Source organism: Danio rerio, chromosome 13 (assembly GCF_049306965.1).
Source record: "Danio rerio strain Tuebingen ecotype United States chromosome 13, GRCz12tu, whole genome shotgun sequence".
Lineage (NCBI taxonomy): Eukaryota > Metazoa > Chordata > Actinopteri > Cypriniformes > Danionidae > Danio > Danio rerio.
The window spans coordinates 34,264,974-34,280,413 of NC_133188.1; the positions used below are offsets into that span (position 1 = coordinate 34,264,974).

General features: G+C 32.5%; 1 protein-coding gene across 2 annotated transcripts in view; it reads left to right on the forward strand.

The window, feature by feature from the left end:
• Positions 1-9,153: 9,153 nt before the first annotated feature.
• The window catches only part of ercc6 (excision repair cross-complementation group 6), a 35,620-nt gene continuing 29,333 nt past the window's right edge, over positions 9,154-15,440 (forward strand). The window contains exons 1-5 of one of the 2 annotated variants that reach the window (XM_017358831.4): positions 9,154-9,289; positions 10,057-10,469; positions 10,587-10,707; positions 11,493-11,601; positions 13,450-14,158. In XM_017358831.4, coding sequence (XP_017214320.1) covers positions 10,084-10,469; positions 10,587-10,707; positions 11,493-11,601; positions 13,450-14,158 — 1,325 coding nt within the window. In that variant the 5' untranslated portion in view covers positions 9,154-9,289; positions 10,057-10,083. The remainder of the gene's footprint in view (positions 9,290-10,056; positions 10,470-10,586; positions 10,708-11,492; positions 11,602-13,449; positions 14,159-15,440) is intronic. The other variant, XM_683880.10, reaches the window with a different exon arrangement.

The following is a 15,440-nucleotide window of genomic DNA, read 5'->3' on the forward strand; positions in this document are numbered from 1 at the left end:
TTCGTTGCCTTGTCTTTCCGTGTACCGATCTTCGCTTTGTTTGTTTGTTTTCGTTGCTTGATGCCTGTACTGACCATTTGCCTGTTAAATGACTACGATTCTGGTTTGCCCGTATACTTCTGTTTGTTCCTATTTTGACTGTTGCTTGCCTGACCGTCCTGTTAATAAACATGCATTTGGATCCAAACCTTTGTTGTCAGCGAGATCATCACATTACATCAGTGAGAGAATGTGTTCAATAATTTGAATGCATCGAAGAAAGAAAAAGGGGCTTGTCTCAATAGACAGTGATTTTACCTGAGGCAAATACAAAAGCAAACACATTGCTTTAAACTTTCAATAATCTGTATATACGGCATGTATACAGTCTGGGTATACAGAAATCAGAGAATGAAATTCAGTACTTTCTAGGACCTTTTTTAGGACACTTTCCATATATTTTAAGACCTCATCACCACTTTAGGTTTCAACCAATAAAATTGGTGACAATTTACAGTAAAGTAGGTGGCGTCTAAAAATCAGGAATAATGGTGTTGTCTAAGTTACAACAGTAAACAAAGCCAGGTGATGTCAAATCTAGCAGAATTTTATCGAGTTTATAAATCTACACAGCTTAAATGCGCCTAAAAAGTATATTTCTGTACTGTTCTGGTAGCAATCATGCTTTCGATCTTATTGTTAACCTTTTTGTACATTTTTTTACACACAAATTTGTTCCTAAATAGAATACCTAGACTTAATATTTTCCATGCTGAAATTTTGTTCATTGTTAAATCTCTTAAATTTATTAAGAATAATAAGAATATGTTTCTTAAAGCTTATGATAATCTTTTTCTGAATGATTGAGGCTTTGTAAAGATATTTTTTTCTCTCACTCTCTTTCTTAACCTTTGTTACTGTATTTTCTCTTCAATGCAGAGATGCATTCAATAAAAGTTTTTATAAATAATACAAAAAATAAAATAATAAAACACACAGCACTGCATAATTCAGGCAAACTTTATCATACAACTAGAAATTGTATAATCCAAAATTCTACAAATTCTACTCTAAGATGTAAAATAACATTTAAGACTTTTTAATACTTTTTAAGGGCCTTAAATTTCTCTGAAATGGTTTATAAATTTTTAATACTTTTTAAGACCACGCGACACTCCACAGAAGCTCAGGGGTGAGGAAATTCTCAGATAACATTATCATAAAATAATGTGTTTGTAAAGGTAAATCAAAGTAATACAGTTTTCTGTTAATTGCAGAACTCCTCTTTTAAAAAAGAAAGAAAAAAACACGTTCTGTAAGAGATCAAGCCACAGCCAGGTCATAAAAAGTAACGCAAAAGTAATGCAGCACATTACTTCCTATAAAAATTAACTAAGTAACACAACAAGTTAGTTATTTGGAAGTAACTCAATATTGCAATGCATTACTTTCAAAAGTAACTTTGCCCAACACTGCTCATGGTCAGTTAAAATGTTTCTACAAAAAAAAAAAAAAAAAGGCGGGGCTAGGATCTAATTTGTCGTTGGTTAAGGTGAATGGGTTTAATTCTTAAATATTCAAATATTAATTGTTTAACTGTAGAAATGTTTAAAACTTTATGCATGTTATGCCTAAAAAGTTATTCAAGCACAAAAAATATCTTCCGTAAATTAGCATGTATTCCATTTATATTTCTTTTCGGATCAAAATTAATGACATTTAAATGGTTATAATTTTTTTAATATACATTTTTACAGCTCAAACACACACGTGTAACAAAAAAAAAATGAATGTAAGTGCATTTGTAACCTACTTAAAATGTAATATTTACATTTATTTTTGAATCCCGTTGTTTTTAGTTTTACTTTCAGTAATCATTATTATGCTTTGATAATTTCTTTTAACATTATTGGTCAGGAATATTCCATTTACAGTAAAGACCCTTTAACCACTAAAACCTCTAGTAACCAGTAAAATCAAGGAAAAGACAAAAAAATAATAATTGAAAATGTAATCAAAACAAAAACACGTAAGGACTCAATAAAATCAGAAGCTTGTATTTGATGCATGTTAGCTCTGCTGTTTGGCTTAAGCAATCCTTAAAGTCCTAAAACTCCTGCACAACTCAAACACACACCAAAGAACAAACCTCTAAATAAAATCCCCAGTTGATCTTTACATCAGAAGACTAAAGATTATTCTATTTAGATTGGTCTTGAAGACATTGAAGACAGCATTGTGTCTGGGTGGGCATGAATGCAGGTTTATGCAAGCCCACCCATAGTTGTACATGCCTGTTTTGTGCACACACTTGTGGGCAAACTCTCATTGCATCTGTGATGTGGTGGCAAAGATTTAGAGAAACTTTTGGGTCTGTGCACACATTATGTTTCCAAGGAGATAATGGCAAGCCAAAGGTTCACTTGACTTATGGTTCACTTCATTTGCTTCAAAGAAATCACATATTAGTCTTCAATCTCCCCTACTGTTGGGGGATTTTTGGCAAGACTTAGTAGTGGTAAACTAAGAGTGTAGGGATTTAAAGTAGCAGTTGCCAATCTCTAAGCTTAAGTATCATGACATGCAACAGTGACACACAGAATTCAAAATAAATTATATAGGCAAATAATGAAGGCAAAACTAAAAGAAAGAAAAGCAGAAATATTTCCCTGATGTGGTTTTAAAATTAGATTTTAGGTGATGAAATAAGCCTCATTTGACATAAAATCACGACTAACAGTAATATATGGATAGCATATCTTAACTGTATTTTTAGTGTACAATCATGGAATTCTCAGAATTTATTTGAGCAATACATGTGGTTTGCTTTATTATGTAAACTACTCATGACATTTTTACAAATTCTAAATAAAAACAGTCAGTTAGAGCAATATTTGTTTTTGCATAACATAAAACAAAATGTTCAATGTTTTCACACATGAACTCAATCTTTTCAAGTGGTCTTTCAATTTTTATATATTTTATATAGTCTAATATTAAACTAATTAAATAAAAATACAACATTCATTATACAACTAAATTATGTAATTAATATATTTGAACAGTTTAAAAAATGTATTGCTGCTATGGCAAACAAAACTTTCTAATTCAGACTTCAATTTCAAATATCAAAACTGTTGCATTATCTTTTGTCACATGATCCTTCAGAAATCATAATTTGGTACTGCTTAATATTTTTGTAGAAACTGATACATTTTATTCAGAATGTTTTCATGAACACTTGTTTAAGTAAAGAAGTCTAAAATTAAACAAACAAACAAATATATAGATAAATATATAGATAAATAAATAAATAAATAAATAAATAAATAAATAAATAAATAAATAAATAAATAAATAAATAAATAAACAAACAAAAGTTTGGATATAGTTTACGCCATAAAATTAAAATGTGGCTAAACAGGACATAAAGGTGAACCACAACTGTATCAGTTTTACCACCACATTTCAGAAAACATCTGTACATAACAGCTACAACCAATGCATTGGCTACAACCTTTAAAACTCTCAATAAACAGTTCAGATCTGCAGGCAAGTCAGATCAGGGAAAAGTACAGAGCAGGTTTACATTCCTCTTAACAGGTCAGCCTTTGATTCCAAACAACATTAAGAGCATATCGCTTGCTGCGGTCATTCATTTGTAGCTCCACAGTTTATTTGAGTAGGATTTCACCACCTGCCTACATTCAGTCTTTTCCCCAGAGCAACATGTACAGACTAATGCTAGGAGCAATTCAAACATCCACTTCCATTTTCCTCTTCTATGCTTCCCTTTTTCAGGCCCTTTACATGCTGAGGAAATATTATAACTGTACATACACCTTCAGTAGATTTCACACCGGGAGGTAGAAAGAATTTGAAGCAGTTCCGTTTAGATTCACATTTGTTCATGATGGCAGGAGACTTACAGTGGTGCGTGTAGTGAATGTGTAGTGAATAAAAGGGGCTTGGACCAGTTTAGATTTGCCCTAATGGGGCTTTGCTTCATAAGTGCTGATTCAATGAATCAACTGATATGGTCAATTAATTCCTGAATCAGACGGAGATGTTTTTTACATACATCTATATATTTTTAACAATGATGTTTGGAACAATACTTAACTATAGAGGAAGAATGATGTTTATAAGCATGAATACATTCATTTTTTTTACATGTTTTATTGCAACAAAATCGTCTACCGCACCTCCAACAGTTATAAATGTATGCTTAATCTTTGTCATTTACATTGAATTTTACCTTTAATCATTTGGCAGATGCTTTTATCTTTAAGCAATGACAACAACAGAAGTAATCAAATCAACAAAAGAACAATAATGCCGATAAAATTATGATTCCCAGTTAGTATAATGCAGTTTACAAATTGATTTGATTTTAAAATATATATACACTAGAGAAAATAACATTTAAAAATTGTTAGTAGGCATTAGGCATGGGACAATAATTGTTTTTTAAGGTTTAACGCAGTTTGGAGAAGTCAAGGTTTTAAAAACTGCCAAAATTTTCTGCAATACCATTCCGAAGGTATATGTAAGATTTTTATTTACATTTTTTTAGGACAACAGTATCTTCATCAGAAAAAAATATCCAAAGATGCTGTTTTAAATTGTAAAGAAATCTGTTTTTTTTAAACAAATAAAATTTGTAAAGCCTGACATGTTTACTGCACCATAATATTTTTTAAATAAATATATTGTGTTAAAAAATGAAAAAAAAATAGTGTTTTAACCTAGACATTTAAAAAGAATAAATTTTAGAGCAGTAATCAAAATACTGTGATACCATAAAACCGTGATAATTTTATCCAAGGTTATCATACCATCAGAATCTTATACTAGGAGGCATATCATGTTTTTATTAGATAGAAAATAGAGTGTCTTAGCAACAGAAGGTGAAGTATTGACATAAACGATTAATCATGACAATGAAGACTCAAAATCAAGTATGGTATAAGTAATAATATGCTATAGGAAAAATTAGAACAGAAAGTGTAAGTGTTGGACACTTACTGTTGACTTTTGTCATTTAGAACACTAAATGAAACATTTAGTTTATCCAACAGCGTTAAAAATTAAGAAAGTTTATATATAGATGGCAGCAGATTTAAAACAACCCCCGTTCACACTGCTCTGTAAAAATACCTAAAAAAAGCTGCATTATGTATTCCAGGACAGAAGTTATGTCACTTATGTATCACTATACACACATCTAAATATGGTACAGTTGACTACTGAGGTCTCTGTTGTCAAGTACTCATGGACATCTACAAGCTGAACACATAATACGCAAAATATTCATATTTATGTGGTTAAAAAGATAAAATAATTGTTTCTTATTCAAAAACCTGCATTGTCAAATGTTTCTGTTTTAGGTCTCTAAAAATAGCTAAAATAAGCATAAAAAGTTTGAAGTTTTTAGTTGAAAGTTTTCACGTAAAACGTTTTAGTATTAGCACCAACTTTCTATAGATAATGCAATAAAAGTTCATATTTACTGCTCATTGGGTCTACGTGATACATACAAAGTTCATTTACAATCTACAAACAAAAAGTTCCGCCATAACTCACTGTGTATATTTGAACAGTTTCATTGTTTTGGTTAGGATGCCTCTGCATTTGTGAATGGTTGACTGAGATTTTAATTAAATCCTGTTTATTTTGAAATACTCTGTAAATAAACACTATATATAGAAGGTTGGGTTTTGTTCATAGAAAGCAAAAAAATATATATCAATCTATTAGGAATGAAATCTGCTAAATATGCAGAGCTGATGTAGCTGTACCAGTTTTCAGCTTCACTTCCTGAAGGATTTGGTTAATAATACAAAGTTCATTCGAGGTTTACTCGGTTCCACACCAATCTATCAATAATCATGTGAAGCTCCACCAAGAAGTAATATTATCCCCCATATTGCATGAAGATCTAACTTTAGGGGTCAAAAAGTACAAAGCTAAGGAAAGAAGTGACAGTTAAATTTATGGCATCATCAGAGGCTCAGTGTTTGGAAGCAATCTAAGCTAAGATTCACACACACACACACGCATGCTCAGGATGATCCACTGAATCTTCACAGGTGCTGCACAATACAATCTCAAGTAAAGCATCTGAACACAAATCATCACTAAACTTATATTTGGGTCAAAGATGAAGGCTTTCAGGATTTAAGATTTAAGGATTTCAAGTTTTAAAATAGGAAAAGGATACAAGTTTACATATTGTTATTGCTTTATTTAATCTATAAAATAGAATGTGTCCTGTTTATTCTTTATTGGCAAATTTTTTTTCCCATGATTAGCAGAGTAATTTATTCACTGAAACACCAGTTTATACTATATATATATATATATATATATATATATATATATATATATATATATATATATATATATATATATATATATATATATATATATATATATATCAAAATTTGTTAGAATCGTTTGATTGCATTTGAAAAAAGACTCAATGATCGCAGTGAATAATAAAAATACTAATAATTAGCTGCTATTTTAAATCTTTTTACATTTTATCTATTTCTATGTTTCCATAATGTCACAAAACCTTGTTTATTTACTTAATATAATAAAATGTAAGATCAACACACACATATATATATATATATATATATATATATATATATATATATATATATATATATATATATGCTTTATACACATTTATATGCATAATTTATTTTGGTCCCATTCCTTGTGTGTAAAAAAAGTTGTTTTTTTTTTTTTTTTTTTTTTTTTTGTAACATTCCAAAAATTATGGCAAATCAAATACCTTGTATGAACTGTTCCAGTATTTAAGATTAAAAATATTATTTAAAAATATTATTAATCAGACGTGCAAAACCAAGAGATTATTTTGTAAATTACAGTTTAATCAATTATAAAATCCCAAAGTACAACAAAATAATCCTTAAAATATAGTATTTTTGTAGGGCAGTTTCACCATAAAACATTCAAAGGGGAAGATTAATCAAAGACTGGATATATCTGTTAGTACATTAGTAATCCCAGGTTAATACAACGCCATAAATATGATTTCCCTCATAACTGTTGAAAGGAAACATGCAGGAATGGAAAAATTGTCATATGGAAGAAAACCTCTGGCTGCAAAACTCAAGGACTAAGAACAATTGGATTTGGCTGGCATAATATCATCAGGAAAATATGTAGTAAAGTATCAAAGTTGAGCACATCAAGCACAGGATATTATGGACTGCTTGTTTTCCGGTCGCTTGCTTTGAAGCGTCACAAACACTGTCATTCATTCTTTCGTCGGGCCATAGAGGAAAGACAAAAACACGATATGAAAACACTTAATAAAACTATTGTACTTGCGGGATTGGTTAGCTGCTTCACGCGTCCCTTTGCCTCTTAAAAAGACAGAAGACTGCTGGTGTGTTTTGTGGCCTTTGCTCCTATCGAAGTCTGGAGGCATTAACGATAAAAGCTATGAAACCATTAAAAGATAAAGCAGTTAGCTTCCGCCATCTACTGACTATTCACCAGTATCACATTATTCAACCGAATGCCTCATAACAATGCTAAACAACAGAGAAAATTCTTAGCATTAAGAGTTTTTTTTTTTTGTATCAAGTTGAACTAATTAATAAAGCTGAATGCTGCTATTGTCTGAAAGAACATCGATTATGGAAGAGACTATAATTCGTAGAACAGATTAAATGTTGAACTCTGAACTCAAGAGGGCGCTGTATAATCTTGTAAAACGTTCTACGAAGCCTCAAATATGATAATCCTGGAGAGAGATTTCTATCCTGACATTAAACACAGTTAAAATATTTATTACAGATAATATATCAAATTACTAATGTGAACGTTTAAATAAATTATATTAATTGTTTAAAACTTATATTTATATAAAATATATTTTATATTTGTTTTATATCTTTCTATTTTATTTTACAATTTATATATTTGAAATTATTCCTTCTTTCTGTAAGGCGATTGTGCTGCCCTAGTTTATTATATTTTTATATGAATATATAAAATATTCATATATCTTTTTCATAGATATTCATATATTTATACCTTTCTATATATTTTTTTCATTTATATAATTTCACTTTAATTTATTCACGTTTTATTCATTCATTCATTTTCTTTTCAGCTTAGTGCCTTTATTAATCCGGGGTCGCCACAGCAGTATGAACCGCCAACTTATCCAGCATATTTTTACCACAACCTACTGCTCTACACACACATTCACACACACACACACACTCATACACTATGGACAGTTTAGCCTACCCAATTCACCTGTACCGAATGTCTGTGGGGGAAACCTGGAGCACCCGGAGGAAACCCACGCGAACGCAGGGAGAACATGCAAACTCCACACAGAAACGCCAACTGAGCTGAGGTTCGAACCAGCGACCCAGTGACCTTCTTGCTGCCCTACTTTGCCACTGCTTCGCCCCTCATGTATTATTATTTTTTAATCTATTTCATTTGTACTTTGTACTCATTTGCATGTCTTAAATAAATGTTTGCTTATATTATTTTATTGTTATAAAATTATTTAATAATTGTTGTCTTTTTGTTTTACATTTTTTTACATTCACACGTTTCAATTTGTTTGAGATATGTTTGTCTACATTACCCATATACAGTAGCTACTATAGCTACTAATATAGTTTTTCACAGTTTGGGACAACAAAGAAATGTTTTAATAAAAAGTAAATGACTGTACAGGGGGGCTTTATTTGTTTGTTTGTTGTTTGTTTGATTGATTTATATCACATCCGCATGTAGTAAACCGGTACACAGATAATAGTACATCATAATAACAATAATAACATAAAAACGTTATCGATATAAAAAATAACCTTTGTTTAATTGTGATTCTTTTAAAACGTAATATATAATCTAATTACAAGCACTGAATTTGAGTGTTTGATGACAGAATGCAAATTATAAGTAATCAGTTAGTCTAAAACTACACAACTTTATATATATATATATATATATATATATATATATATATATATATATATATATATATATATATATATATATATATATATATAGTAAAATAATGATTAAAGCGAAAGCTCTCTGCACTTTTATTTTGACATGTTTCCTCAGCAGCTGACATCCACACGGTAACTTACACTCTCTCCCTTCACAGTTCATTATGCAGTGATTGTATAACAAGTTCACATGCAAGACAGTAGTACACAGAAAACCTACTAAAACCGAGATTTTAATGGATTTCACGATAAACGAATAAATCTTTTGAAAGAGTCGGGTCGGTGTGAAGGTTTGTTGTTTACTATTGGGCTTTTTAAAGTCTAATTTGAGCTGAGTGTAAACAATAATATGCTAGCGGTTAGCATTTAGCAAACTGCACATACTGTTTGGTAAGACACTGGGTGTCTGAAAGAAAATAATAAAATATTAAGAGACCCATGATTGCCTTACAATTAATACGTTCATCGCTTTGGGTTTATGTTATATAACGTTAACGTTATTCAAGAAAAAAAAATCCGAGGCTGTTGCAATGTCTTGTCTTGTAAGGTTATGTCTCTTGTTTTGTTCTTTGACAGACACTTTAAGTGATCAAAACACATGTTTTTAGACATCTTAAATGTGACTATTAATATAATATAAGCGATTCTTTCTATATAGTATTTTTTTATATGAGCTTTATTGTTACTGTTATTTAAATACTGGTACTTTGGTGTTCAGTTACTCAAATGGTCTTAGACCATTCTAATACTGTAAGAAAAGACAGTGTGTGGAAAAAAAGATAAAATATCAACATAACCGCGGTTGCCTTAAAATTATTTCTTTCATTGTGTTGATATTATTTAATACAGTAAAATCTGAGACTGTTGTAATGTTAAATTGTGTATGTCTGTTTATTTGTTCTTTAACAGTCATTGTAATTGCTCAAAACACATTTTTACAATTAAAAATGTGATTCTTGAAAAAGCGACTCTTTTTAGTTATTCTTGATATAGGCTAAAATACTCTTACTTTGGTGTTCAGTTACTCAAATTTTACAACCAAACTTTACACTCTTAGACCATTCTAATTCACAGTGACATAGCAATGCCAGTAGAAGGTACCGAGGACCAGGCCCTGTCACCCCTGTCCAGCCCTGTGAGTGCTCTTACTCCTGGAGCTCCAGAAGACAATGGCCTTTCCATCCCTGGAAGTAGTAGGGAAGAGCCAGCGGCTGCCTGTCCGGAGACTGTCGGGGCACAGAATTCGAGAAAATCACAACCTCTGCTCCAGATCAACCGTCAGGAGATCCTATCGGTGGACCACAGCTCTCAGGCCGCTGAGCTCCAAGGTCTGGGTGTGGATGTTTACGACCAAGATGTCCTGGAGCAGGGTGTGTTGCAGCAGGTGGACAGAGCCATTCAGGAAGCCAACCAGGCTGCGGCTAAAGCTGAGGCCCAGAAAGAATACGAGTCTGTACTGGATGACGTCAGGTGAATTTATGGCTGCCTTACTTGCTCTTGTAATATTGTGCAATATGTGTCAAAAAATGAATAGCTCAAATTTGAGGTTGATCTACAGTAATGTGGTTGGTTTGTAAAACATTTCAGGTCATGTACAAGTGCTTTGAAACACATCAACAAAATATTGGAGCAGTTAACCCCTCATGCTGCCTCTAGCAAGGATATCAGTCGGAAAATTGAGTCTGTTAAACGGCAAAAAGAGAATAAGGTGAGTATATGCTGGATTGTTAGTTTTGCTGGGTTTAGCCTGTACTGCTGCATTATATGAAATTCTAGTCGGAAATGCTGTCTTCATTTGATCAAAAATACATTATAAACGTTAAATTCATTTAGAAATGTTCATGCTGTGTTTTTGTGGATTCCATACGATTTTTAAAAAGTATGTTTTGTTAAGTACTAGTTTTATTCATCAACAACACAATAATTAAATTGACAGTAAAATCTTGTTAAATCATATTAAAAAATATTTCTATTTCAAATAAATGCTTTTATTAGTTGCATGTATTTTCCCCCACAAAAATATAAAGCAGAAAAAAAAATTCAACATTGATTATAAAAAGAACCCTCATTAATAGTAATTTTTGAAATATTTAATGATTTAACACCAATTAAAATAGATTATGACAGCAATTCAGTATTTTAAAAATATTTCTGAAGGTCCATGTGATGCTGAAGACTGCAATAATGATCATGTAAATTCAGCTTGAAATCACAGGAATAAATTATATTTTAAATCTATTCATACTCATTTAAAAATGTAATAGCTCACAGTTTTACTGATTTACAAATAAATTAGGCTTTGTTAAGGAGAAGATAATTACTTTAAAGCAAATAATGTTTGACTTTTAGTATCTATAATTGGTTTGTATTATTTTAAAAATATATATTTGAACTTTATTTTCTATTGAAATAAGAGCATGCTATATTTCAGTGATGCATTGCATAAAAAGATCTTAGCACACAATACTTAAAAAGCCTGTTATCCTTTTACAGGAGAAGCAGTTAAAAAAGATCAGAGCCAAGCAGAAGAGATTGCAAGCTCTTCTTGACGGAGAGGATATACAGAAGCTTGAGGCAGAATTATTGATTGAGGATGACGAGGGTAAGTATGAAGCGCAGGCCTTTACATGATTTGTATTATCATCATATGCTTTTTTAATCTTGCTCAGCAATCACTTTGTGTATATGGGCACCTTAAATTATACATTTAGAGAATAGTTATATCATAGAAAGTGTAAATCAGTTCATTTATCTTGTTGTTTTATGTTTGCTTTGTAGTTTATAGTATGTATACAACCGAGTTCTTTAGACCATTTTGGGGGATGTAAACAAAAACAATGGTCCCAATGTATTTCCTGTTTTACATATGTAATTTCTATAGCTTTCAAAAATACAAAAAGAGCTACATATTGATAAATAATGTTATGATAGCTGATTTAACATTAAGTTATGATTGAATTGCCTCTGGTTACAGTTATGAAATAGTTTGATAACAAGCAGGAAATGTTCATGACCAATGACATCACAACATTGAAATGGTATTTAAGTATGCTTCCAATATGGTTTTAATTTGTGTTTTGTTACTGTGTTAAAAGCCATGAACTTTTGAAATCAGCTAGGGTTTAATCACAACTTCATAAACTCTAATTTGACATGAAGTATATAAAAACTAAACAAAAAGAGGGGTACACAATGTTATACAATAACTTGCCTTATTACCCTAACCTGCCAAGTTAACCTAATTAACTAAGTTAAGCCTTTAAATATCACTTTAAGCTGTATAGAAGTGTCTTGGAAAATATCTAGTACAATATTATTTACTGTCATCATGTCAAAGATAAAATAAATCAGTTATTAGAAATGTGTTACATAAACTATTATGTTTAGAAATGTGTTGAAAAAAATCTTCTCTCCATTAAATAGACATTGGGGGAAAAACAGGGGGCCTAATAATTCTGACTTCAACTGTATATGCATATATGTTTGGTTAGATAATTTGCAGTGGTTTATGGGGTGAGCTTAAGATATTCTTTGCTCAGTGTGACTAATTTGTAGAATTATTTGCATGAATTCCACAAATAAACATGATTGTTTAAAAAAACATTTATGTTAGCTAATCAATTAACAGCCACTAACAACTGTTTTGTCTTTAAAGATTATTGTTAAGAACATTTTTTTCCAGTGGAAACAATTAATTTTTACTCCCGGATCCTGACTTTTGTTCTCTAAAATAATTCCTGAAGGCACAACAACAGTACACTTTTTTAACCTCTCCCTAATCAAACACACATGAACCATCTCATTAGAACATTAGAAGACTCCAAAACCTGAAATGAAAAAGTCTTAAAAGGTCTTAAATTTGACTTGATGAAATCTGCAGAAACCCTGTTTAGCCAAATATAAGAATGTACTTACCAATTACTATGCCCCCACGTATTTTAAACCTTTAGAATTTTTTTATTCTTAACACAAAATAAGATAATCTGAAGAATGCTGGAAAGTGCTAGCCATTGACATCCTTGTTGGAAAATAAGAATTATGGAAGTCAAAGGCTTTCTAACATTCTTCAGAATAACTTTTTTTGTGTTCAACAGTAGAAAGAAAAGTTTTGTGTATAGTTTGGTGAACTATTTGATATTTTTTCCAGATGTTTTTTATGCCTACATTTGCTTCATTTGACCAATAGACCATTTCAATGTGATGATGTCATTGGCCCATGAACATTTCCTGCTTGTTATCAAACTATTTCATAACTGTAACAAGAGGCAATTCAATCATAACTTAATGTAAAAACAGCTATCATAGCATTATTTATCAATATGTGGCTCTTTTCAATTTCTCAGAAGCTATAGAAATTAAAATTGTAAAAAAGGAAATACATTGGGACCATTGTTTTTGTTTAAATCCCTCAAAATGGTCTGTAGTGGCACTGTTCTCTTGCGTCTCTTAGAACCAGGCCCATCCACCCTGGGCAGCATGCTTATGCCAGCTCAGGAGTCAGAATGGGAAGAGCTCATCCGCACAGGTCACATGACCCCCTTCGGTTCACGGATCCCCCAGAAGCAAGAGAAGAAAGAGCCTCGAAAGGTTATGCTCACTGAAAATTCTGGATTCGATAAGTACCTCGCCGACCAAGCCTTGTTAGCGGATAGCAGGAAGAGACCCATCATGAAGAAGAAGACCACCAAGAAGCACTCAGGAGAGACAACTCCTAACAAAGAGAAAAAGAATGGCTCCCTCTCCTCCAAAGATAAAAAACTCCAAAAGCGAATGCTTAAGCTTCAGAGGACTGCTTTAAGGGCTCACCCCAAAGCCAGACCCAAGGTGGAGAAGGAGCTGCCCCGAGTCAAAAAGAGAAAGAGCGACTGGGAACATGCGTCAGACAGTGAAGGTTCAGAGTACGTCCCTAGTGATGAGCTGATGGATCCTGAGGAACCAGAGAGAGATGATGATGATGAGTTGTGGGTGGATGATCATGAGGAATACCAACTTAAACCATACAAGAAGAAGAAGGAGCCCAAAACTAGGAAACCCAAGAAGGAGGATGAGAGTGACGACTACATCCCGAGCAGCTCAGAGGAGGAAGATTCTCAGAAAGGCGGAAAAGTCAAGAAATGTAAAGATGATGGTGATATCGAGTGCTACAGGCAAAGGATTAGGTAAGTTTAGCCTGAATGCATCATTTTAAAAATCAATACAGACATGGGCCATTCATATTTTGGGTTATTTGACTTAGCATGTATGCTAGAAAAGATAGCCTAATCCACTGATGAAATTGGCAGCTGTTCCTTGACTAAGCAAATTCTATGCCTATTCATATTTTCTCATTATGGTATGCAAGTATTTATGCCAGTGTTGACGTGCAAATAGATGGAAGCAAACCTAACAAGATTTATGCATTTGTATTTATAGAAAGCAAATTGAGTTGGCATGCTCTCTCTCTCCGTAGTTTCTCCGCTCTTGTTGGTTTAAATGTGAATTCAGATGCTCATTTCTGCTATGTTAGAGCACAGCAATGCCGAGTGGTGTAGGGAAAAAAAACGTAATTAACTGAACCAATGCTTAGTCTTGACTTAATTACAAGTGCAGTCTCGGAAGCCCCAGATAAAGGGAACGGTTTCATTGCAGAGTGACAGGACCGACCCCAAATGAAGATGGATTTTTTTTCCCTACACTCCTCTCTCTGTACCTTTCTTGGGGAGCTCAAACTCCTAATTGTCTGTATCAATCTTAATTTGCTTTTCTGACGACACTGCCACTAACTGCTGTAGCTTTCCCTTAAGCCAGAAGTGGGTCAATTAAATCTGGTCTGCTGGAGTGAGGGGCAGAGAAAGGGAAAAGGTCTCTCTCTCTCTCTCTCTCTCTCCTCTCTCTCGCTCTGTCTGTAGTTCTTTGGCTAGGAAATTAAAAACTGAGGCCGGGGACTTTTGCTACCTGCCTGTAGCTTGCAAAACTTTCCCGTAGGAGGTGTCTTTAACGGAGTCTGATTTTAAATGTCAGCAGTAGACTGTTTTAGTTTGAGAAGATTGTTAATCAAATTGAACACTATATGTGAGGTCTTCAGCATGTCTCTGTGGGGTCTGCTGTTCAGAATGACACTGTGTCCACATTAGTCTGTGGCTTTGGTTTCTATTTTTTGACTTGCTTCATGCCTACTTGAACCACTTTGTTCATGAACTTTGTGCTTAGTGGCTGACTGATTCTGAAGTTTTGTTGTTGTTGTTGTTGTTGTTGTTGTTGTTGTTGTTGTTGTTGTTGTTGTTGTTGTTGTTGTTGTTGTTGTTGTTGTTTTGAATGCCAATGGCAAATATAAGGCTAATATATTTGCATATTCACACGTATTTTGGCCGGTTCAACCCACACCAAGTGGAATGTGTTTTACAGATGAATGTTGCATCTTTTTTTTTTTTTTCTGAATGCCTGAGAAGTTGGTTACTGTAC